The sequence below is a fragment of the Euphorbia lathyris genome, chromosome 1 (genome assembly GCF_963576675.1).
Source record: "Euphorbia lathyris chromosome 1, ddEupLath1.1, whole genome shotgun sequence".
Lineage (NCBI taxonomy): Eukaryota > Viridiplantae > Streptophyta > Magnoliopsida > Malpighiales > Euphorbiaceae > Euphorbia > Euphorbia lathyris.
This window is the reverse complement of record NC_088910.1, coordinates 83269343-83295037: the sequence shown is the minus strand read 5'-3', so window position 1 is coordinate 83295037 and position 25695 is coordinate 83269343. Positions and strand designations below refer to the sequence as shown.

Sequence of the window (25695 nt, the reverse complement as noted above, 5' to 3'; positions counted from 1 at the left end):
TTGTTATTTTTTATCAACTTGAGACTTAAATATATAATGGATAAATAGAGTTTAAAATAACTTGAAATATGTCAACATATTCTATGTCATGTGATCTTTTTAACGGTATATTATAAACTCCAAAGGGACAAGTGATGAATGAGAAATTGATACTTAAGTGAAGCACTTGAAATGGGCTCTCTTGGTCTAGCCTTCTTTTACTAAAATATAATTTTATACGTAAAGAGCGTTTAATTTTAATTAAAATTTTCAATATCAACTCGGTGTGAACCGGGTTGCACCGGTTCCTGGTTTAACCATCGATCGAACCGGTTCATTTTCGATTCATACCGGTTTCTTGTATGTTAATTAAACTAGTCAAGCTCGGACCGGATTTCCTACAGGTTCTCGGTGGAACCGGTCCGATTGGCCGGTCCGAGTTTGATAACATTGGTTTTCGATTCTTATCACATGCGGGAATGAAGTACTTCTCAAATATGTGGCACAAGCACTATCTATTTTTTTTGTATGAGTACGCTTCTCTTACCCCATTCTATTTGTGATGATCTCCAAAAATTAATGAATTCATTTTGGTGGGGTTTAAAACCGGAAGGGCGTTAAGGTATTCACTAATTTGATTGGTCAAAATTATGTCAAAGGAAGGATTTACACTTGTTTAATATGGCTTTATTAGGGAAGCATGGATGGAAATTGATTAGGTCTCCAAACACTTTAGTGGGTAAAATCTTCAAAGCTAGATATTTTTCAAATGAGGCCTTACTTTTCTCCAATTTAGACAACAATCCTAGTGCGGTTTGGAGAAGTATTAAGAGTGATCTTGATATTATGAGGTTGGATGTGAGATAGAAAGTGGGTGATGGTAAATCATTAAGAGTCTAGGATGATCCTTGGGTGCCTAAACTGGATGGTTTTTGAATTAATTCAATTTTTGTTCCTGGGATGGATGATTTAAAGGTTGTTGACTTACTGCTTGATGATATGAGAGGGTGGGACTTGGGTAAACTTCAGGGGTGTTTTAGTGAGTCGGAGGTACAGGCGATCCTTGACATTATTTTAGCATTTAGAACTTGTGAAGGTGAATGGATTTGGCGGTGGACTAAGAATGGCATGCACAGTGTGAAGTTAAGATATCATATGCGCTCGAGTTTAAGAGTTGGCAGAACTATTAATGAAGGGTGGAAAAGGCTATAGAGGTTGGATATTTCACCTAAGTTGAAAAGGTTTATATGGCGTGTATGTGCAGGATGCCTTCCTACTCGAGCCAGACTGATTCAAAAGCGGGTTCTGGTACCTATAGAGTGCCCGGTATGCGTGGATGGGGATGAAACGGAGGTCCACTAATTTGTTTTCTGATTGCTGTTTTGCAGGAGAACTTTGTCAAGTGTAGGATATGTTACCTCCTCACACTGCAGACATACTATTTGGTTGCTAGTTGTTGGTTGCTGCGGGAATTAACGTCAGCTGTATTGGAATATTATGTCAAACTGCGCTACAGACTGACGGCCTTATGGGAGCATCATAACCCAGTCGTGCAGCATCCGGAACTGAGTAGGAGGACGGTTCTTAACGGATATGATGATTGGAAGGCGTTCCAACGGGTGCCCAGCAGCCTGAGACGTGCACGGGCAGCAGCTTGATCATGGTACCCGCCTCCTCATGGGTTTGTAAAGTGCAATACAGATGCATCAATCTTTGCAACCGAGGAGTAGTGTGAGCTTGGAGCCGTGGTGGGGAACGAGACGGTGTACTTTTTTATAGCAGTAGTTTGCTCCATGGGTTAAAGGAACCGAAAGTTCTCGAAGCTCTTGCGGTACGCACTAGTATGCTTTGGTTAGCCAGTCAGAATTTTAGTCATGTTGAGTTTGAAACGGATGCTAAGCTGGTTGTGGAAGGGATGCACTCTGCAACAATGGATCTTTCTAAGTTTGGCTCAATGACAAAATTGTAAGGTTATTCTTGGTCTAAATCCTAACTTTAAAATTTCATTTATTTCTCGTTTAGCGAATGAGGTTGTTCATTTAGTTGCTAGGCACGCCCATTCCAATGTTAGCAATTATTTTTCTACCAAACTACCGAGTTGGCTGTTGGACGTAATTTGTTTCGGATGCAAATCCCTCAATTTAATAATATGATGATTTCTGTTAAAAAAATAAAGATAGTATAAAATATTATTTGATGATGCATCAATTTTTTTTGATGCAACATCAAATTTGTAAAAGAAAAAATGTATTCATCCAAATGAGAATACGGTTTAACGATGGTTGGAAAGCCGACCATCACTAATTTAATATTTTTTACAAGGACAACACAAGTTAAATCGAAAGAAATCATTTTGAAGGTGGATGGTCAACAAAGTATCTAACTTTATAACATTTCAAAGCAGATAAGATCATTTAACAAAGAAGAAAAGGTTTGTATTGAGCGAGCACAAATATATAGTCCATAATGAACTATAAAAAGCCATGTTTTAGAACACAAAAAAAAATAGCTATCCAATCATATGGTATGCAGGCTCTTCACGTAAGAGGGACACTATGACTCATCAAGTTTTGCTTTCTTAGTAAAATCTTCGGATCAAGCCAATAGTAGTTTCATCCCCAGTGGCATTTTACATCAACATTGCTTAAGTTACCTCCTCATGTTTTCTAGGCTAATTTTGAATTTTGTCTCACTAAACTTATTCCATACTTTTGTTTGTTAAATAGGTACAAATTAACGATACTATCATTATTAATTATTTAAATGGTTTTCTTCTTTTCAACTCTTACTCAAAATCAATAAACAAACTTAGTTTCTAATTAAATTTCATTTTTTAAAGAACATTATAAAATAATTCATAACTAAAACTCACAAAATAAAAATCTATAACATTAATTAAAATTGAAATTTGATTTTAAAACAAAGTTCACTAGTTTAAAAAAAGTGATTTTATGGAGACGATAAAAAGAAAAAAATTTATTTAAAATAATTAATAACGGTAACACACAAAATGATAAAGAAAAATAAAAACTTATTCTGAGAGGTAATTTAAAATATATGAAGATTACAATGAATATTAAAAAGAGGAGAAAGTAATATTTAAGTTATTCACGTAAAAGGTAATTTTGTATATAATTGTCTTAAAAATTGTCCTAAATCCTGCCCAAACCTTAACCTTATTGCAATACCAAACCCTAGCTTCGAGAATACCCAACACACACACAACTTATGTTTGGCAACAAGAAGAGAAGCTTCATGTTGCTTAAGAGGGTCATTAAGACCCCTTACATTCCAACAACCAAACATTTATCAGGGGTCAAAACGCTGTTTCCCAACACTAGACTCCCCAATTATCCCAAAGCTACCAGGAGAAATACGATAATTCTGCTCCAACTGCTTATCCTTCCTTCCAGAAGCCATCTGATGAACAGAAACTGAAACATACCTCTTCCATCGATTAATAGCATAGCTCTCAATTTGGTGAAATCACGGCTTTAAACCAAGTACACACCCAACAACAAGAAAACTTCCCCTTAGTCGCCGCCTCCACAAGCTCCAACGAATGAAACTTCAGATTCAGAGCACATAAATATAAATTTGGAGCAAAAAAAAAAAAAAAAAAACACATAAATGTATGTATTATTACAATAGGTCTAGTTTCATGGAGGTATAGATTAGCTACTTCTCTTGTAATTTATGTATTTAAATGTGTTGTATACAAAGTACTATAAAACTGAAACATTAGTCTCATCTTCAAAAACTTGTTAAGCAAACCAAATGGTTAATTAAATTTGTACTAGAAAGTGATGAATTATAAGACCAAGTACCCAAAACGTTTCCTGAATTGGAATTGTATTATGGTACCAACTGTGGACCATCAAGGAGCTAGTCAGCCTACAAAATTTGGTATCTAACAACTCCACACTCCACCTTTCTTCTTCTAATTTCATTATCTCAACCCTCAATTTTCCCCCTATAAATACCCTTAAACCTTATAAGTTTTCATCAAACCATTACCAATTCTTGCAAAACTTGTCTCAACTCTAAGAATCAATACAAACATGGCTCAATTTATCAGCTTTCTGTTACTTGTTTCTCTCCTTGCCTTTGCTCCTCTTTGCTTCAGTAGAAAGCAAACTGGTGGTTATCTCTATCCACAATTCTATTACCATTCTTGCCCCGGTGCTCACCACATTGTTCAGTCTGTTGTAGCCAAGGCCGTAGCCGAAGATGCTCGTATGGCTGCTTCTTTGCTTAGGCTTCATTTTCATGACTGTTTTGTCAAGGTTTGTTTCCCATCATTTATTTTAGCATATGTTTATATTTATCAATAGCTGACTGTTGTAGCTTAATTTGCAGGGTTGTGATGGATCAGTGTTGCTAGACAGTGCTAAAAGCATACTCAGCGAAAAAGGGTCTATTCCAAACCGACACTCAGCTCGAGGATTCGAAGTAATCGATGAGATAAAAGCTGCATTAGAAAAAGAGTGCCCTCAAACAGTTTCTTGTGCTGATATATTAGCTTTGGCAGCTAGAGATTCCACAGTTCTGGTAAGTTTTATTTCTTAGACTTCAAGTGTATAGATGGACAAAGCAACCGGAGTTGACTGTGTATTTCAACGCATACAGGCTGGAGGACCAAGCTGGGAAGTTCCACTAGGAAGAAGAGACTCGAGAAGTGCAAGCTTAAGCGGTTCTAACAACAACATTCCTGCTCCAAATAATACATTCCAAACCATCCTTACAAAGTTCAAGGTTCAAGGTCTTAACGTTGTCGATCTTGTAGCATTATCTGGTGGGTTTTCTACCTTGTTTCTGACTCATCCTCAACCAAGGCACCGTTTAATTTTCTATGATTTTGTTTCAGGAAGCCACACAATCGGGAAGGCTCGATGCGTCAGCTTCAGGCAGAGGTTGTACAACCAGTCAGGCAATGGAAAACCTGATTTCACACTTGACCAATCATATGCTGCGCAATTGAGAACTCGCTGCCCCAGATCCGGAGGTGACCAGAACCTCTTCTTCTTGGACTTTGCAAGTCCAACAAAGTTCGACAACAGTTACTTCAAGGACATTTTGGCTTCAAAAGGCCTGTTGAGTTCTGATCAAGTTCTGTTTACCCAAAATGAAGCATCAATGGAACTAGTGAAGAAATACGCAGAGAGTAATCAGCTCTTCTTCCAGCAGTTTGCTAAGTCAATGATTAGCATGGGAAATATCTCTCCTCTGACAGGTTCAAGAGGAGAAATTAGAAAGAATTGCAGGAAAATCAATGCTTAACTGCTTATGTTTTGCTAAGGATTATGCATCTCATTTCCTATTCAAGTACTATTGTCTTGATTTACTTATTTTACTGAGGAAGTCTTGTTCCCATAAGGAGCATACTCTGCTCTTTAAGTAGTCAAATTCTGTTTGTTTGTTTTTTTCAGCTTTCTATTCTTAATATGTAGTTGAAAGAGTCTTTTGCTTTCTCTTCAGCATTATTCTGTCATTGGCACTTTAATCTGCCTCTTTTGTAGGACTGTATTTTGGAACATTAAGTAATAAATCATATTTGAGGAAGTTTAGAAGTTCTTAATCTACCATCTAACTTAACTTTTTCTACAAGGACAACACAAAAGTTAAATCGTAACTGTATTTTCTTCATTTTCCCTCTATATTTTGATGTTGCTATAGTGTTTTTCTCCAATCCATTTCATCATTTCCTTCACGCAAACAAAAGATTTCTTTCAAATAATAATATTTATATAACAAAATATACAATACTATATCTATATATATATATGAAAAGAAAATGAAATAGTAAAAAGATAGCAATAGAACATCTCAAAATAATCAAAGTAATTATGTTAACAACCCTTTAGAAGTCTCTCATGAACTTGTCCTGCTGCAACTAGGGTTCAAGTCCAGTGTGAGTGGTATTTCCTTATGATGAGAGTGTCTCAAGCTGCGCTTTGCGTGTGGTGGTCGTTTTGTGACCGTGAGGGAGTCGATCCATGCGGAGTGATGGAGGTTGGGATGCATGTGCTCGCCATTGGCGATGATGAAACAGAGGTTCTAGAGCTTGTTGTTCCACAGGAAGCGACGACCTGGGTGGATAACAGCTTCACATTTTTGGGCCCTTTCATGGCAGACAAAACTCTTAATTTCTCGAGCTTGAAGAATCGTCCTGCTATGCTTTGGCGGCCAGGAAGAGGCATCAACATTCAGGAGGTAAGCAGTAACCTTTAGTCCTTCGAATTTTTTCACCCGGTGGATAGGGATAGGGTGCTTGTTGGGGTCCGTGGACATTTGATAATTATGGTTGATTCTGAATCATTAGTTCTTTGGAGACAATCCAAAAGCGGTCAACTTGTTTGAAATGCCAATCTGGGTTCAGATTCATAGGTTACCAGCTGGGGCAATGTCTAATGGAGTGGGCAAGCAACTAGGGAACTTCATTGTACCTTTCAAGAGTATAATTGTACAATAATGCTGGGTTTCACCATCAATTTATGAGAATTTGGGTTTTAGTAAATAGTCGTAAACCACTGAAATGATTTAAAAAAATTAAGAGAGTAGGGGATGAGTGGTCACCTGTGGTGTTTAAATATGAGAAATTGGGGATTTTCTATTACATATGCGGCCTACTGTGTCACACTGATAGGTACTGTGATAAACTCTTTGAACTATATGGCACTAAGGTTCATAGAGAGTGGGGGGAGTGGTTGAAGGCCCCAATCCATAGAGGATGGGACCAAAGTGGAGCACGATGGCTTAGGGAGGAGAGTGGGAAGGGCGGTCCAAATTGGGTTATGAGTGTGAACGGGGTCAGGGTGATTTTTATCCGATATTTTAAAGGACATTTCTAGTACTGGTAGGGTAGCTTGGGGAATGATAAAGCTAGTGGGAGACCTAAGGGGCAATCTGAAGTCATTATTTCCCCTTTGTTTGGCCCACGCATCGAAGGTAATGGGAATCGGGGGGAGCCGGGTAGTAAGGAGAATGGGCGGGAGAGTGTGAGGGATCATAATATGGGGAACTTGGAGAACACTGAAATGGAGTTGTAAGAAGCGAGAAAGCATAGACGGGATGTGGAAGGTGGTCATTCTAGTATGGATAAGGTTCAGGGGGAGGGAAAATTTGTTCTTATTACAGATAAGGAGATTCCCAGAGATCATATTTCGGTGAGTCCTACATTGTTGTGCCGCCGGATATTATGAATTGCATAAGTTGGAACTGTTGTGGGCTAGGAAACGATCGGACAGTTTGATCACTAAAGGAGTTAGTACATTCCCAAAAATCCGATTTAGTATTTTTGATTGAGACATTGGTCGAAGACCATCAGATTACTGCTCTTAAACAAAAATTACAGTTTGATGGGTCCTTTTCGGTTAGCAAGCAGGGTCGTAGTGGTGGCTTGGCTCTGATGTGGAAGTCAGGGGTGAACGTGAATATTATCAGTTATTCGGAACATCACATTGATATGATGATTGTGGATAGAGAGGTGGGGGATTGATGGTTTGTAGGCTTTTATGGGTATACTAACTGTAACAAGCATGGTGACTCATGGAGTCTTCTTCGTCGGCTGGCGTCGCGTCTCCTCTCCCTTGGGTGATTTTAGGAGACTCTAATTATATCCTAAAGGAGGAGGAAAAGGTTGGTGGTGCTGAGTTTCCGGGATATTTATTACAGGAATTTAATAAGGTGGTTGGGGACTGTGAAATTTTTGAATTAAGCTTGAGTGGCAGCCCGTTCACATGGGAGAGGGGTTGGGTACGGTGGGATGGGTTTGTGAGAATCTTAAAAGGGGATTTGCTTCGCCTGCATGGTTGGATAGTTTCTCGGACTATCAGTTCTCTACGGGTATGACAAGCTATCCGAACCACCTACGCTTCTACTTACTCCGAAGAAGTAGGTGCGGCCTGCACATGGAAAGGTGTTTCGGTTTGAGACTGCCTAGTTGAAGGAGATTGAGTTCACTAGTATGGTTCCGTCCTTTTGGGAGAATCACAATAATTTACCATTATATGAGAAGTTGTTGGTTTGTGTTAAGGTTATGGAGGCATGGGGAGAGGATTATAATTTTCACTAAAAGGCACAAATTCATAAATGGAAGCGGCAAATGGAGAAACTGCGCGACAAGGGTGACAGGTTCTCAATTGCCCAATTTTATATTGCTAAAAGAAACTTGAATGATACCTTTGAGAAAAAAGAGGTGTTCTAGAGACAGAGGGAAAAGATGGTTTGGTTGAAGGATGGAGACAGAAATACCCAGTTTTTTCATGCAATTATCAAAGCTTGGAGGCAGCGGAATACCATTTTAGTATTACAAGATGATATGGGTTCACTCCTTGATAATCAAAATGAGATGGCTCCTAACAAAGACTCTTTTAATGCTGATGATGTCATCCCCGATATGGTCGATGTACAAGCTAATATGAGGCTCACTAAGCCATTCGATTGTGAGGAATTTAAGATGACTTTATTCACTACGCTCGCGAACAAATCACATGGGCCTGACAGGTTGAATCTCGGGTTCTATCACTCGTTTTGGGACAAAATTAGGGTGGAGGTGGGCGAGGCTTGTGCTAGTTGGCTGAATCAGGGTATGTTTCCTCCGGGTCAGAATGATACGACTATTTTCTAATTCCGAAGTGTGAAAATCTGGGTCTGTTGAAAGATTTCCGTCCAATTTCGTTATGCAGCGTGATTTATAAGTTGATATCAAAGGTATTAGCTAATTGATTGAAAATTATTCTAACGAAGATCATTAGTGACACTCAATCTGCTTTTGTCCATGGTAGGTCCATAATTGATAGTGTTCAGGTAGCATTTGAATCTATACACTTTTTAAAGCGTCAAAATAGAGGGGCATCTGGGATTGTGGCCTTGAAAATCCATATTAGCAAGGCTTATAACAGGGCGACTAGAAGTTTTTGGAGGGGGTAATGGTCCGTATGGGGTTCAGTGTGAAATGGATTTCATGGATTATGTTGTGTTACCACTATTCAGTATAAGGTGGTGTTAAACGGTGAGCTTACGGAGCCGATCTTACCTGGTGGAGTTCTATGGTAAGGAGACCCTTTATTACTTTACATGTTTATCATGTGTGCAGAAGTGCTCACACATTTATTTAAGCGGGCTGAGGAGCAAAATTTAATTACCGGGTGTTGGGTTTGCAGAAGGAAATCGACTGTGACTCACTTAATTTTTGCTGATGATTCCTTCCTATTCTTTGGGGCATCGGTCAGAGAGACTAAGGAGGTCATCAAGATTCTGACAGAATATGAACACGCTTTGAGACAAATGGTCAATTAAACAAGTCGGGGGTTTTCTCAAGTACCAACGTTAGAGAGGACCTGGAGGATGAAATTAAAGGGATTTTACGGGTTACTACCCCTCTGGACACATATTGAAATCTTGGGTTACCATCCCTGATAGGATGATCTAAAAGAAGAATTTTTATGTTTTTACTAGAAAGGTTGCGCAAGAAGTTTGGAAGTGGGGGTTTTCGATAATGTTATCAGAACTAGACCGAACATCAAACCAGATTTATAACTGGGTCACAGGTCACTTGATTGGACCGAATGGCTCGGATTGGTCGAACCGGATGACGTAATAAATAAATAATATTTATATACATTAAATAAATATAATTAATTTAAAATTATTTTTATAAATTATATATATCCAAAACAAATTATAAACAATTTTTTATTTGTTATTTTTTATCAACTTGAGACTTAAATATATAATGGATAAATAGAGTTTAAAATAACTTGAAATATGTCAACATATTCTATGTCATGTGATCTTTTTAACGGTATATTATAAACTCCAAAGGGACAAGTGATGAATGAGAAATTGATACTTAAGTGAAGCACTTGAAATGGGCTCTCTTGGTCTAGCCTTCTTTTACTAAAATATAATTTTATACGTAAAGAGCGTTTAATTTTAATTAAAATTTTCAATATCAACTCGGTGTGAACCGGGTTGCACCGGTTCCTGGTTTAACCATCGATCGAACCGGTTCATTTTCGATTCATACCGGTTTCTTGTATGTTAATTAAACTAGTCAAGCTCGGACCGGATTTCCTACAGGTTCTCGGTGGAACCGGTCCGATTGGCCGGTCCGAGTTTGATAACATTGGTTTTCGATTCTTATCACATGCGGGAATGAAGTACTTCTCAAATATGTGGCACAAGCACTATCTATTTTTTTTGTATGAGTACGCTTCTCTTACCCCATTCTATTTGTGATGATCTCCAAAAATTAATGAATTCATTTTGGTGGGGTTTAAAACCGGAAGGGCGTTAAGGTATTCACTAATTTGATTGGTCAAAATTATGTCAAAGGAAGGATTTACACTTGTTTAATATGGCTTTATTAGGGAAGCATGGATGGAAATTGATTAGGTCTCCAAACACTTTAGTGGGTAAAATCTTCAAAGCTAGATATTTTTCAAATGAGGCCTTACTTTTCTCCAATTTAGACAACAATCCTAGTGCGGTTTGGAGAAGTATTAAGAGTGATCTTGATATTATGAGGTTGGATGTGAGATAGAAAGTGGGTGATGGTAAATCATTAAGAGTCTAGGATGATCCTTGGGTGCCTAAACTGGATGGTTTTTGAATTAATTCAATTTTTGTTCCTGGGATGGATGATTTAAAGGTTGTTGACTTACTGCTTGATGATATGAGAGGGTGGGACTTGGGTAAACTTCAGGGGTGTTTTAGTGAGTCGGAGGTACAGGCGATCCTTGACATTATTTTAGCATTTAGAACTTGTGAAGGTGAATGGATTTGGCGGTGGACTAAGAATGGCATGCACAGTGTGAAGTTAAGATATCATATGCGCTCGAGTTTAAGAGTTGGCAGAACTATTAATGAAGGGTGGAAAAGGCTATAGAGGTTGGATATTTCACCTAAGTTGAAAAGGTTTATATGGCGTGTATGTGCAGGATGCCTTCCTACTCGAGCCAGACTGATTCAAAAGCGGGTTCTGGTACCTATAGAGTGCCCGGTATGCGTGGATGGGGATGAAACGGAGGTCCACTAATTTGTTTTCTGATTGCTGTTTTGCAGGAGAACTTTGTCAAGTGTAGGATATGTTACCTCCTCACACTGCAGACATACTATTTGGTTGCTAGTTGTTGGTTGCTGCGGGAATTAACGTCAGCTGTATTGGAATATTATGTCAAACTGCGCTACAGACTGACGGCCTTATGGGAGCATCATAACCCAGTCGTGCAGCATCCGGAACTGAGTAGGAGGACGGTTCTTAACGGATATGATGATTGGAAGGCGTTCCAACGGGTGCCCAGCAGCCTGAGACGTGCACGGGCAGCAGCTTGATCATGGTACCCGCCTCCTCATGGGTTTGTAAAGTGCAATACAGATGCATCAATCTTTGCAACCGAGGAGTAGTGTGAGCTTGGAGCCGTGGTGGGGAACGAGACGGTGTACTTTTTTATAGCAGTAGTTTGCTCCATGGGTTAAAGGAACCGAAAGTTCTCGAAGCTCTTGCGGTACGCACTAGTATGCTTTGGTTAGCCAGTCAGAATTTTAGTCATGTTGAGTTTGAAACGGATGCTAAGCTGGTTGTGGAAGGGATGCACTCTGCAACAATGGATCTTTCTAAGTTTGGCTCAATGACAAAATTGTAAGGTTATTCTTGGTCTAAATCCTAACTTTAAAATTTCATTTATTTCTCGTTTAGCGAATGAGGTTGTTCATTTAGTTGCTAGGCACGCCCATTCCAATGTTAGCAATTATTTTTCTACCAAACTACCGAGTTGGCTGTTGGACGTAATTTGTTTCGGATGCAAATCCCTCAATTTAATAATATGATGATTTCTGTTAAAAAAATAAAGATAGTATAAAATATTATTTGATGATGCATCAATTTTTTTTGATGCAACATCAAATTTGTAAAAGAAAAAATGTATTCATCCAAATGAGAATACGGTTTAACGATGGTTGGAAAGCCGACCATCACTAATTTAATATTTTTTACAAGGACAACACAAGTTAAATCGAAAGAAATCATTTTGAAGGTGGATGGTCAACAAAGTATCTAACTTTATAACATTTCAAAGCAGATAAGATCATTTAACAAAGAAGAAAAGGTTTGTATTGAGCGAGCACAAATATATAGTCCATAATGAACTATAAAAAGCCATGTTTTAGAACACAAAAAAAAATAGCTATCCAATCATATGGTATGCAGGCTCTTCACGTAAGAGGGACACTATGACTCATCAAGTTTTGCTTTCTTAGTAAAATCTTCGGATCAAGCCAATAGTAGTTTCATCCCCAGTGGCATTTTACATCAACATTGCTTAAGTTACCTCCTCATGTTTTCTAGGCTAATTTTGAATTTTGTCTCACTAAACTTATTCCATACTTTTGTTTGTTAAATAGGTACAAATTAACGATACTATCATTATTAATTATTTAAATGGTTTTCTTCTTTTCAACTCTTACTCAAAATCAATAAACAAACTTAGTTTCTAATTAAATTTCATTTTTTAAAGAACATTATAAAATAATTCATAACTAAAACTCACAAAATAAAAATCTATAACATTAATTAAAATTGAAATTTGATTTTAAAACAAAGTTCACTAGTTTAAAAAAAGTGATTTTATGGAGACGATAAAAAGAAAAAAATTTATTTAAAATAATTAATAACGGTAACACACAAAATGATAAAGAAAAATAAAAACTTATTCTGAGAGGTAATTTAAAATATATGAAGATTACAATGAATATTAAAAAGAGGAGAAAGTAATATTTAAGTTATTCACGTAAAAGGTAATTTTGTATATAATTGTCTTAAAAATTGTCCTAAATCCTGCCCAAACCTTAACCTTATTGCAATACCAAACCCTAGCTTCGAGAATACCCAACACACACACAACTTATGTTTGGCAACAAGAAGAGAAGCTTCATGTTGCTTAAGAGGGTCATTAAGACCCCTTACATTCCAACAACCAAACATTTATCAGGGGTCAAAACGCTGTTTCCCAACACTAGACTCCCCAATTATCCCAAAGCTACCAGGAGAAATACGATAATTCTGCTCCAACTGCTTATCCTTCCTTCCAGAAGCCATCTGATGAACAGAAACTGAAACATACCTCTTCCATCGATTAATAGCATAGCTCTCAATTTGGTGAAATCACGGCTTTAAACCAAGTACACACCCAACAACAAGAAAACTTCCCCTTAGTCGCCGCCTCCACAAGCTCCAACGAATGAAACTTCAGATTCAGAGCACATAAATATAAATTTGGAGCAAAAAAAAAAAAAAAAAACACATAAATGTATGTATTATTACAATAGGTCTAGTTTCATGGAGGTATAGATTAGCTACTTCTCTTGTAATTTATGTATTTAAATGTGTTGTATACAAAGTACTATAAAACTGAAACATTAGTCTCATCTTCAAAAACTTGTTAAGCAAACCAAATGGTTAATTAAATTTGTACTAGAAAGTGATGAATTATAAGACCAAGTACCCAAAACGTTTCCTGAATTGGAATTGTATTATGGTACCAACTGTGGACCATCAAGGAGCTAGTCAGCCTACAAAATTTGGTATCTAACAACTCCACACTCCACCTTTCTTCTTCTAATTTCATTATCTCAACCCTCAATTTTCCCCCTATAAATACCCTTAAACCTTATAAGTTTTCATCAAACCATTACCAATTCTTGCAAAACTTGTCTCAACTCTAAGAATCAATACAAACATGGCTCAATTTATCAGCTTTCTGTTACTTGTTTCTCTCCTTGCCTTTGCTCCTCTTTGCTTCAGTAGAAAGCAAACTGGTGGTTATCTCTATCCACAATTCTATTACCATTCTTGCCCCGGTGCTCACCACATTGTTCAGTCTGTTGTAGCCAAGGCCGTAGCCGAAGATGCTCGTATGGCTGCTTCTTTGCTTAGGCTTCATTTTCATGACTGTTTTGTCAAGGTTTGTTTCCCATCATTTATTTTAGCATATGTTTATATTTATCAATAGCTGACTGTTGTAGCTTAATTTGCAGGGTTGTGATGGATCAGTGTTGCTAGACAGTGCTAAAAGCATACTCAGCGAAAAAGGGTCTATTCCAAACCGACACTCAGCTCGAGGATTCGAAGTAATCGATGAGATAAAAGCTGCATTAGAAAAAGAGTGCCCTCAAACAGTTTCTTGTGCTGATATATTAGCTTTGGCAGCTAGAGATTCCACAGTTCTGGTAAGTTTTATTTCTTAGACTTCAAGTGTATAGATGGACAAAGCAACCGGAGTTGACTGTGTATTTCAACGCATACAGGCTGGAGGACCAAGCTGGGAAGTTCCACTAGGAAGAAGAGACTCGAGAAGTGCAAGCTTAAGCGGTTCTAACAACAACATTCCTGCTCCAAATAATACATTCCAAACCATCCTTACAAAGTTCAAGGTTCAAGGTCTTAACGTTGTCGATCTTGTAGCATTATCTGGTGGGTTTTCTACCTTGTTTCTGACTCATCCTCAACCAAGGCACCGTTTAATTTTCTATGATTTTGTTTCAGGAAGCCACACAATCGGGAAGGCTCGATGCGTCAGCTTCAGGCAGAGGTTGTACAACCAGTCAGGCAATGGAAAACCTGATTTCACACTTGACCAATCATATGCTGCGCAATTGAGAACTCGCTGCCCCAGATCCGGAGGTGACCAGAACCTCTTCTTCTTGGACTTTGCAAGTCCAACAAAGTTCGACAACAGTTACTTCAAGGACATTTTGGCTTCAAAAGGCCTGTTGAGTTCTGATCAAGTTCTGTTTACCCAAAATGAAGCATCAATGGAACTAGTGAAGAAATACGCAGAGAGTAATCAGCTCTTCTTCCAGCAGTTTGCTAAGTCAATGATTAGCATGGGAAATATCTCTCCTCTGACAGGTTCAAGAGGAGAAATTAGAAAGAATTGCAGGAAAATCAATGCTTAACTGCTTATGTTTTGCTAAGGATTATGCATCTCATTTCCTATTCAAGTACTATTGTCTTGATTTACTTATTTTACTGAGGAAGTCTTGTTCCCATAAGGAGCATACTCTGCTCTTTAAGTAGTCAAATTCTGTTTGTTTGTTTTTTTCAGCTTTCTATTCTTAATATGTAGTTGAAAGAGTCTTTTGCTTTCTCTTCAGCATTATTCTGTCATTGGCACTTTAATCTGCCTCTTTTGTAGGACTGTATTTTGGAACATTCAGTAATAAATCATATTTGAGAAAGTTCAAAAGTTCTTAATCTACCATCTAACTTAATTTTTTCTACAAGGACAACACAAAAGTTAAATCGAAAGAGATCAATTTGATCAACAAAGTATCTAGCTTTATAACATATAAGAGCAGATACGATCATTTGACGAAAGAGGCACACTATGACTCATCAATTTTTTGGTAAAATCTTTTGTTAACATGTTGGATCAATTTTCATGGTCTAGATGTTATCAAGCCAATAGAAGTTTCATCTAAAACACATACTTGAGCCACCCAGTGATATTTTATCTAGAGACAACTTTTGTGAATAAAAGACAAAAAGAACCAGCAGTCACAAGCTAATTAAAGCAGATCAAACAATGTTCATCCTGTGAATCTATACCTATTGCATAATATCATATTGAGGAGAATTAAAGAACAGAAAGAAACAGTCTTTTCTGTGAGCACAGAGAGAACAAATTTTGAAACTAGTTGACCTTCCCCTTGAATGAAAACTATAACTACTTTGAGCTTCTTAATTGTTTCAAAGTTCTAACCATCCCTGTTCACAAAACCGCTCATACTGTTGATCAAAATGTATTCAGTAACCTATTTTTTCTCAACAAGGACAAAAGAAATTAATCAAAAGAGGTCACCTAATGGCGGTTGACCAACAAAGTATTTAACTTTGGCCGTAATTGCTTTTATGCCTTCAGCTTCAGCTAATGCTACAATAAATTCCTCCTTTGCAATCTCCAGCAATCTCTTCTTCTCCTTTATAATTTCATTTATTTTATCCTTCTTCTCCTTCAACATCGAAGATTTCTTCACTGTTTCTCTTGCTTCTAAAAGGGCATTCAACTTTTGTTCCAGCCATCCAACATCCATACCCATTTTGTCATAATCAGAAACAAACTGGAGTGCTTTTCTGATTTCACTTTCGGTAAGATGAACAAATTTTTTTGTTTGAAATGTTTGGATGAATTCAGCAAGATTCTCCAATGCCACAGAACGACCTTTTGGCGTTTCCATAGAATAATTGGCAGCTATATCTCCATACTTGTCAAATATACTCCTAACTATTGGTGCCAATGCTTCCTTCACCTCATATTTTCCTGCAATTGTGATCCAACCAGATGATTGTGCCTCTTCTTCACTCAAATCCTCATCACCCCACATGTTAGCAATCTCTGTCAAGCCATAGCTGAGAGTTGGATTAGCATTTGCACTCTCTTCTAGCCTTTCCTCCACAACATTTGAGACCATAACGAGTCGTCTTCCAACAAAACTAGCACTGGTACGAGAAGCATCTGCCTCCCTAATGTCCTCATTTTCATTGGTTGGGACATTATCAGACATTGGAATGGCAAAGTTAACTGTATGAGCCGGCAGAGTGCTGCATTTTCCAGTTTTTTTGGCATTTGTCGCTGGATGTGAACTTGAGGGGATTTCAGCTGGTTGCCCTTCATATACTTTAGAGGTAGATTTCAATGTTCTTGAAGGGGACTGTAAGATCAATTTGAATGTATAAAAACAGCAATATAGTCCACAAGGAAACTAGAAAAATGCAATCGAGTTAAAATGGTTGAGTTGAGTGCATAAAGTTCAGAATTCTGGAATTGAAAAGCAACAACATACCGGTGCAACGAGTTTATTAAGCATAGCCTCAAACCCTGAGTGCGAGTTACTGCTCGAATGCCCTTCTGATTCTTGATCTTCATTAGGAGGTGAATCTGGTTTGCTACCTTTCTCTACCTGTTTGAATCTTCTTGTGGGAACTGAGGAGGCATAGCGTTTGAGTTTTGGAGTTTTAGAGGAAGCTGGAAAAGCTGTTGGAGAAGACACCTACATAACCAGTAACACCTTGTTAGCTTAACTGTTGCAGTTGCTAATCTAGATATTAAACGGTAAAACATCTTATGAGCTATATGACATACTCATTTGCAATAGTGCACTATTTGCAGGCTAACAAAACATTAGCACATACACTCTATAGTTACTTGATAGAAAAATCAATATATTACTGATCAAGGACTAGCAAGTCCCTAATCCAAAGGGGATGGAGAAACAATTCAATACCCTTCTCCTATGTTGCACGGAAACGGAAACGGATACGGAAACTGAAACGGAAACGATATGGGGAGACGTAATTTCTGAAAAACATAGGAAACGGAAACATGGGGGAAACGTGTAAATATTAAAAATATAGGGGCATATTTATAAATATTAAAAATATAATAATATATTAAATAAAAACAAGATTGAAGAACAAGATGAAGAAAGTTCAAGCTTAATCAAGATTCAACAGACAAGGATTATAGGACAAAGAAATATGGATAAGTTCTTTAGATCGAAGGATACAAGGGAATAATTATGTCTCAAATACAAAGTTTCAATTTTTCTAATCTTAGATTAAACAGGAACTGCAAAATAGAAAGTTTGAATTTCCAGAATTTTAATCGAAATAGGTAGGAAAAACCGCTTAAAAACTGAGAGACGCGTTTCATATTTTTGGTAATTACGGAAACGTGCCCGGAAACGTTTCGTATCAGTTTCCGAGAGTTTCCGTTTCCCACATCTGCCGGAAACGGGGAAACGCTTGTTATGAAGAGTTTCCGTGCATTATAGCCCTTCTCCAGAAAAGGAATTCGCTAAGCATCTAACGAACACAAAGTCTGTTAAGCATCCCACATCGCTAAATTGGGAAGCTATATGGCTCCTTAAATATGTGAGCCAATCCTAACCCTTTGATGTACCTTTTGGGGTGAGTTAGGCCTTTGTTTACAAAGTCGCAAACTTAAAATCTGAAAACAGAGAAGATAAATTCTCACAATCATCAACTACTTGGCGTACATAAGAGAAAAATCAGGGGGAATAAAAAAACAAGAACCATTTTCATCATGGACCAGAAGTTTATGATCAAACTCCATCATATGGATAATGTACACAAAACAAGAAGATATGAAGTGTGCCTTGATCCCAATCATGCTTAATAACACCCTTTAGTTAAGACATAGCAAAAGTATCATTATTACCATTGATAACCTATTTTGCACGGAAATGGGGAAACGGAAGCATAGGGGAACGTGTATTTACAGAATTTTAGTCGAAATCGGCAGAAGAAACAGTTTAAAAACTGAAAGGTTTTGTATTAGTTTCCGAGAGTTTCCCTTTACCACATCTGCCTGAATACATCTGCTGGAAATGGTGAAATGCATGTCATGTCATGAAGATTTTCCGTGCATCATAGTTCATAACCCTTAACAGCCAATACAGGACCATTTGGAAAGACAAGATTGAAGGGAATTAGGGAAAAGTTTACGTTTTATGTAGAAATGCCACCAAAAATAAAAATCACGAGTATTGCAGTCAAATGCACCTAAAAAACATAAAACCCTAATATATGGTAAAACAAGCAGTACCATGAAATCCTAGTGAACATAGTCACAATAAAAGCGGGCCTGAAAACGTTGATCCAATCTAATGCATAATATCATGTAGCGGAAAAAAAAAAGTGCAAAAATTCGTACAAGAGAGTCAATCCTCTGATTTTCTTTTAGAATTGAACTGAAAAGCCAATAACCCAATCATGAGCAGTAATGCATCTAATTTTCATGAAATTGTGATATCTTCAATGATAATGTAACAAGTGAAACCCATCATGAGCACAACCTTGCAGTTGATTTCGAGTTTCTTACTCTGTTCATACTTCCTAAGCAACCAAACAGCAGATAAAAAAAGAAAACTCCATAAACAAAAAAGGTGGGAACTTTAAGCTGATATTCCCCAACTTTTTGGTTATCAACACCAAAAACCCATTAAAGGATATAAGAAGTTGAAAGGTGATCTTACATTGCGGCAGGGCTTCAGTGTGGCAGGGGAGTTTGGAGAAACAGTAAGGAGTTTGGTCTGAAACCTTGTCGATCTCCTCCTTCCCTCTATCACTTTGGTTTTCTCTGGTTTTCTCATGGTCTCCAACAAAACCCAGAGTTAAAGATGGAGTTTTTGGAGAGGGAGGGGTGTGGTGTGGGTCTTCCTCAGGGAAGAGGTGGCTTGCTGGCTTATCGGAAATAATTCGAATTTCCAAAATCTGTATTGCTGACTGTTATGGAAAGTTGGCCTTTTCTGATGGACTGTCTACACTGTACCGGCGCGCAGATCATCGTATATTCATATTACTTTGTTTAAAAATATTTTTTCCTTTTTTAAACATCTTCAGTAAGATTATTGTTTTATTATTACAATTTTTAATTAAATTTATACCAATTATAATTAAGACATTAAGGTGTTGTTTGGTTTATGTTTTAGTGTAATTTCTTAGTTATTTTTAAAAAATTTAATCATGACAATAAATTATTCAAATATATATTAGTTAAGAATATTATAAAAACCGCAAAAAATACGAAAAACACAAAAAAAAACATGAAAACGTAAAAAAAAATGAAATAAAAGTAGAAAATAGTAAAACGTGAAAAACATATAAACGAGTTAACAAAAAAACGCACAACATGAACATGTAAAAAAAACAAAAAAAATGTGCAAAACACACACAAAAAAAAACATAGAGACGTGGAAAACTATAAATTGGTTCAACAACTTATATTTCTATTTCACTCCTACATTTTCCTACACAAAGCGGCATATTTTGCTTGCATATTAACAACTCAAACTCATATTATATACTTGTATTTTTTATTGTATACCTCTTTTTTTTACAATCGCAAAGCCAATATGTCACATGAGGTTGACTACAATATTTTTCAAAGTAGAGTGGCAGCTATTAGAAATTTTTAGGACGAAATGGATGAAAAAATGGATCAATATTTCTTAGGATAAGTGACACAATCATCTGCACTCGTCGTAGTAAATATATTGACCGAAATCATGTAGAAGGTGCACGACGGTTATATAATGACTACTTTGCTGACGAACCATTATACATTGAGCACCTATTCTCTAGAAGGTTTCGAATGATTAAATCGTTGCTCATACGTATAGTGAAGGCATTAGAAAATTATGTAGAATATTTCCAACAGAGGGTGGATGCAACAAGAAAAAAGGATTAACTCCACTTCAAAAATTCACAACGGCTCTTCGCACGCTTGCACGTTGTTTGAATGTCTAGAAATTTTTTGTAATTCTATTATCGAGGTGTTCGGAGTAATGTATATGAGGAAGAGGAGTTTGGAGAAACAATATGGTGTTTGGTTTGAAACCTTGTCGATCTCCTCATTCCTTCTATGATTTTGGTTTTATCTGGTTTTCTCATGGTCATCCTTACTCCAACAAAACCAAGAAGGAAAGGAAGAGTTAAAGATGGAGTTTTTGGAACCTCAAATAATCAAATGAAGAGAGAGAGAGAGAGAGAGAGAGAGAGAGAGAGAGAGAGAGAGAGAGAGAGAGAGAGAGAGAGAGAGGTGGAGGTCTTCCTTAGATATCGCTTGTTGGCTTATGGAAAATACTCTAAATTCCCAAAATATGGATTGCTTGCTAGTATGAAAGTTGGCGTTTCTGATGGGATGTATACAGCGTACTGGCAGGGCAGATCATCATATTCATACTGTTTGCCAAAAACAGTCAGAAAGTGTTGTCCTCAAATGAGACTCTAGCAAGTGCACTAGATACAAGTAATAAAGTGATAAGTGAGTATCGTCTCCACAGGGATTGTGATTCAAATCAATATCGGAAATCGTTGCTAAACAGTGTGTGTTACAACAGTGTCTTCCTTTATGGTTGATTGTTTAATATTGGTTGTTTAATGACTCAGGCAAAATGATAAAACAAGGAAATGAGGTTACTTTGCAAAGATTTTAGGGAATAGAACAGGCTCGACATAACCGAACACGGTGTGCTACGTCTTACAACATTCCATGAATAAAAGACAATGCCAATGAAGCCAAAGTATCAGTTTTGAAGTGAGTATGAGTCAACTGTCGTGTGTTCTCAAACTCCTAAGATTTACTAACATATTTAGCGTCCTAAAGATGCGTTCTTTCTAGCATTAAGAGCAAAACTGCATTTCTAGATGAGAAAACCCTTGACACAACCTTCTAACTTGTCAGCTTCGAAGTTGAGAGATCAATAGAGATATCGGTGAAGATGAAAGCAGTGTCCTATCATTCATCTAACACATACATACATGCTTGAGCAAGAAAGTTAAATCCTCATTGACCACGACATTGGCAAAACACTAAATATTCATAAAAAACGTTGTAAAGCTTACATCACCGGGCCGGCCAGGCCGTGCCCGTTCAAAATGTCTACTCACTCATATCGAGCAGTGAGCAGAAGAGGATTCCTGATACAGCTTGAGACTCCATGGGAGCTCTCTTCTTTCTTCTATTCTACTTGTCTAAAAACAAAACTAAGAAAATATCCGATCCTAATCCTTCTCTGCTTTTCCTATTTAAAGGGAAAAGACAGAGACCCCAAAATCGGTACAACTTTCGTACCCTTTTCTACAAACTAAGTCAACTACCTACTACACTTAAAATAAACTAAAATGATTAACTTTAGATTAACCCTTGAACACTCAAGGGGGTGAGACTTCAAATCATCTTGCTTCTTTAGGCAATCCCATCGCCACACACTTTCACCTGCTGCTCTGCCACTTTCCTGCCACTGCCACCAACGATCTGTCGCTGTCTGTCATTGGATAATTTGGCGTTTGACCGCTGGATACAAGTAAGGCTCCACTCCTCTTTGGCATTAGCGAAACAAGCTGTTTCCAGCGAGTTTAGCATTTTTCTTTGCTTATCTGCACAAGGACATTAATTAGCTCTTATTCCTTACAAAATGATGTAAAAATACCCGAATTCCCTTATAAATTATTGGTTAAACTTAGTCAATTTCATGCCTAACAAATACCCCCAAATCGAACCTTTGCTTGTCCTCAAGCAACAAATTGTAAGAAGGAATCAGAAAAAAAAAGTTAGGAATGAAATTAGTTTAATGAATGAGAACGAGGAGTACAGAAACACAGAACGCTTGGCACAATTAGGAAATGAACAGATGCATGCTAAGGTTTCATCGAAGAGTAAAAGCTTGTTTTAAAAATTGTGTCCTTTATGCTCCAGAAATTCCTCAAATCTTAAAATTTAGACTTCCTCTTTCACAAAGAGTTACCAACTGCCAGACATGCCTAACTAAGGAATGGAATAATTCACTCACTCTCGCATGGCATCTACTTGCCATAGGAAAACAAATGCGATTTCACTCCTCAGCTCAGACACCACACCCTTAGGGTGCGAGTTTGCCTATTGGTCCCGAATCTATGGGTCAAAGTTCCTCCAGACATAGTCCAAAGGACTTTATAAAGGTTGTAATGTTAGGCTAAGGCTCTGGTTTGACAGTGAAAAGCTATTTCAGTGTATGAATTCTGTCTTTTTGCACTTTATTTAACATACGCAGCCTATAATGATTGCTGTTTACACACACTTTATCTACACAACCTGTTCACTCATAACCCAGTACTCTTTTGAATATTAATAAAGGTTCCTTCCTCCCCACATTATATTCCCCAGTTCTTTCAATCTTTTCCTTAAGCAATGTTTGCTCAATTGCTATATTCGCATAACTTAAGCACATGATTTTTATTTTAAACAATTGGCTATTCGAAGCATAAGACAGAACTCAGGGTATTTTAGAGTTATAAGTGAAGGGAGAGGGCTATCATTCGTGGTCTTTTAGAAAGAGCAGGTCATGGCTCGACTTGGTTATCCTAATAATTTGGGGTGCATAGCACAGGTGCCTTTTGTGTAGCGGAGGGAATAACTAAATGCCTTTTTCCTCCTATGAAAGTCAGAACCAATCACCGTTTCAACAGGGCACCAAGGCAAATTCTCCCTAAAGATAGTGAGTGCTGGCCCACTCATAAAAATTCAATGCATACTATAGGTGCATTATAAGGCTCAAGTTCTCACTATTTTTTTGGGGAAAAATGCAGTAAGGCCATGATTACTAATTTTGACAGAGGAATTAAAAATTTAAAAATTTTTGGAACTTCCTGAATAAAGGAACACGAAGTGCAAACAAGCAAGTAACACAACATAACACCAAATAGCATGCACAGTCTGCTCTTCGATTCCTACATAACACCAAACAATTCCCTAGATGGAACATACACAAGCGGAGAGAAAACAATGGAAACAAACAATAATTACCAAGGATATGCACAACAATTCTCAAGGGGTATTTGTTCTACATCAAATCACTAATTTAAACAAACCGATTAACAGCATTTATCATGTTATTTCCGCATAAATTATGATGCACACAATCCCCACCCCCAAAAGAAAACAAAACATTGTCCTCAATGTTATTAATCACGGCAGCAGATTGTAGATAAGGTGACAACAAAATAGGCGGACCAAAACATGATAGAGTAAGGGTGTTAGAGGTTACCAGATGCTAGGACAGCGAATATTGGGACAGATCAGGCGTGAGGGGAAAGAGAGGAGTTAACCTCTCTATCCACAGGGGCAGGAATACCCTCCTCTTTCGAGGAGGCAGCAGCGTTAGCCTTAACATTAGCAATGGCAGGTGTTTCGGGCACTTGTCTTACCGGACTTTTCACAGAGAAACCAGAGGGACTTTCCTTGGCATGTTCCTCAATGCAAAGGCTCTTGAGCATATCGATCTCGCCTTGTTGCGACGCATACTTTTGCTCCATGGCGAATATCATTTCGCGGTTTGCCATATTCTGGGCAAACAGGGCGTTGAATCGATCCATTACATCTTCGCAGGTCAGCTTTGCACATTTCTTGTAAAATTCCAAGTCCTTCGGCTTCTCGACTTGCTCGGAATCTGACGATACTGATACAGTAGGCTCGCTTTTCCTTTTTCGGCTCTCTGTCTGCCGAGACATAACAAAGTCAGACATCCAGACCCACTTCCCGTTCACAATTTTTCCGAATAACATCTTTTGGAGGCTCTTGAGATCAATTGGGTCTGGGTGAGTCACAATCGTGAGACGAGATCGGTCTTCTGGTTTAAAGACCCCGATCGACTCCGCAATCCTGGTGACTATGCTCCCACAACAGATGATCGATGAGTTTTTCTTGCAAAAAGCGCTGATGTACTCTCCGAACCAGAATCCCAAATTCATTCTTGGACCAACTGCCATACTCCACAACGCGGTGAGATCTGCATGTGGCATGGTGGCTTGGTTTTCCCGGGCGAAGATTGTACCGGAGATCAATTTGTGCAAATACCGAACAGCATAATCATCGATATTGGACGCCTTGGACGAACTACCGTCGTAATTTTTCTGTCCGGAAAGTGATTCCCAGAAAGACACAGGGTCGAAAACATCAGGCATTGTAGTGAATGCCTCTTTATAGCTCTCGGATTCTAGGTCGTCATCATCGGCAGCACCTAACATCTGGTTAAACAGGTTAAGCGAAGGCCTCTGGGAGTGACCCATGAGTCTGAAGCTAAACTTTCCCTCTTCATCAGGATCGGTTATCTCCACATTGTGTTTAAAAGTGGCCAAGAACTCGAGGGTTAGCTCCCGATAGGCAGGTTCCGTCATCTCAAACAAGCATTCAAAGTGTCATGCCTTCATGAGAGTGCGAACCCGATCTTCGAGCCTTACCCGCTTTAGGGTTTCCCAGCAAACTGTTCGGATGGGTCCGAACTGAAGTTTTGTTAACTCATCGTAGTACGCTTGTACAGTTGCGTCTTTGAACTGGGAGATCTTCTTGACCAGCTTCTCATCAGGGACAAAAGCCACAGTGTTTGGGTCCGCCATTTTTGCCTTTGCTTTTTCTTTCTTGGAAGTTCCCTCTATTTTCACGTTTTTGCCCGAGCCTCGGGTTCTCATTTCACTGTCCAGTTTAAGTAGGGTCTTCCAGTTGTATAGGGCACAGATCATGAACTGGCCGTGCGAAAAGAAATCTCAAAGAAAAGAAAAGAAATATGGTGAATGACGAACTGATATGAGATAAACCTTCTTTAAGTAGGGGAGAAGAGATGTCTTTTCGCCAATCCGTCATTAAGAGGTTGAATCTGATCATGCCACCTGGAGAGATTGGCGGAAAGGCGCGTATTTTCGAATTAGAATGAGGGGCAATGAACGGTCCCGATTTGAATTGAGAATTTATTGCCCCCTAACCGTTCAATCTTATCGAGGAGAAAATAGGCGGTAAGAGTGCCTATGTGTGTAGGAGTGGACGTTTCCACCTACCGACCTACTTTCCTTGATAAAATCTTTCCCCACTAACCAGGTACAATTGTACTACCACACCCATTTAAATGGGTATTGGGTTTTACAATTGTGCCGGACCAGAAGATAATCAACAAGAAACAAAATTCAACAAATTTGACACAAAATTAAAATAAATAAAAGTAAAAGTAAAAAATCAATCACATGCAAAGTTACTTGTGCTACAATTGGTGTTTGTAGCGAACACCCTGTTCATGTACTTTTACTGACTTGGGGGATCCTGGAAGTGAACAATATCGATCTTCCTTGTGTGATCATTCTCTAAATATGGTTTTAATCTTTGC

General features: G+C 38.0%; 3 protein-coding genes across 3 annotated transcripts; 2 read left to right on the top strand and 1 right to left on the bottom strand.

Annotated features, from left to right (window-relative positions):
* Positions 1–3847: 3847 nt before the first annotated feature.
* Positions 3848–5532, top strand: LOC136210880 (peroxidase 72-like). Its single transcript, XM_066002311.1, has 4 exons — positions 3848–4265; positions 4339–4530; positions 4609–4774; positions 4847–5532. The coding sequence occupies exons 1-4, from the start codon at positions 4041–4043 to the stop codon at positions 5257–5259; spliced, it is 996 nt and encodes a 331-aa protein (XP_065858383.1). The 5' UTR covers positions 3848–4040; the 3' UTR covers positions 5260–5532.
* Positions 5533–13525: 7993 nt separating this feature from the next.
* On the top strand, positions 13526–15190 carry LOC136210871 (peroxidase 72-like). Its single transcript, XM_066002301.1, has 4 exons — positions 13526–13943; positions 14017–14208; positions 14287–14452; positions 14525–15190. Exons 1-4 carry the CDS (start codon positions 13719–13721, stop codon positions 14935–14937), a joined length of 996 nt encoding a protein of 331 aa, XP_065858373.1. The 5' UTR covers positions 13526–13718; the 3' UTR covers positions 14938–15190.
* A 383-nt stretch (positions 15191–15573) lies between these two features.
* LOC136203946 (uncharacterized) lies at positions 15574–19361 on the bottom strand. The gene is made up of 3 exons (XM_065995162.1): positions 19039–19361; positions 16825–17031; positions 15574–16692 (listed from the first exon to the last, which is right to left on the bottom strand). The coding sequence occupies exons 1-3, from the start codon at positions 19153–19155 to the stop codon at positions 15829–15831; spliced, it is 1188 nt and encodes a 395-aa protein (XP_065851234.1). The 5' UTR covers positions 19156–19361; the 3' UTR covers positions 15574–15828.
* Positions 19362–25695: the final 6334 nt, after the last annotated feature.

Coding starts and splice junctions, on each gene's coding strand:
- LOC136210880 (XM_066002311.1), top strand. CDS start 4,041: ATGGCTCAATTTATCAGCTTTCTGTTACTTGTTTCTCTCCTTGCCTTT. Junction 4,531..4,608: donor CTAGAGATTCCACAGTTCTG/GTAAGTTTTATT, acceptor CAACGCATACAG/GCTGGAGGACCAAGCTGGGA. Junction 4,775..4,846: donor CGATCTTGTAGCATTATCTG/GTGGGTTTTCTA, acceptor ATTTTGTTTCAG/GAAGCCACACAATCGGGAAG.
- LOC136210871 (XM_066002301.1), top strand. CDS start 13,719: ATGGCTCAATTTATCAGCTTTCTGTTACTTGTTTCTCTCCTTGCCTTT. Junction 13,944..14,016: donor TTCATGACTGTTTTGTCAAG/GTTTGTTTCCCA, acceptor CTTAATTTGCAG/GGTTGTGATGGATCAGTGTT. Junction 14,209..14,286: donor CTAGAGATTCCACAGTTCTG/GTAAGTTTTATT, acceptor CAACGCATACAG/GCTGGAGGACCAAGCTGGGA.
- LOC136203946 (XM_065995162.1), bottom strand. CDS start 19,155: ATGAGAAAACCAGAGAAAACCAAAGTGATAGAGGGAAGGAGGAGATCG. Junction 17,032..19,038: donor CACTGAAGCCCTGCCGCAAT/GTAAGATCACCT, acceptor CTGGTTATGTAG/GTGTCTTCTCCAACAGCTTT. Junction 16,693..16,824: donor TTAATAAACTCGTTGCACCG/GTATGTTGTTGC, acceptor TTGATCTTACAG/TCCCCTTCAAGAACATTGAA.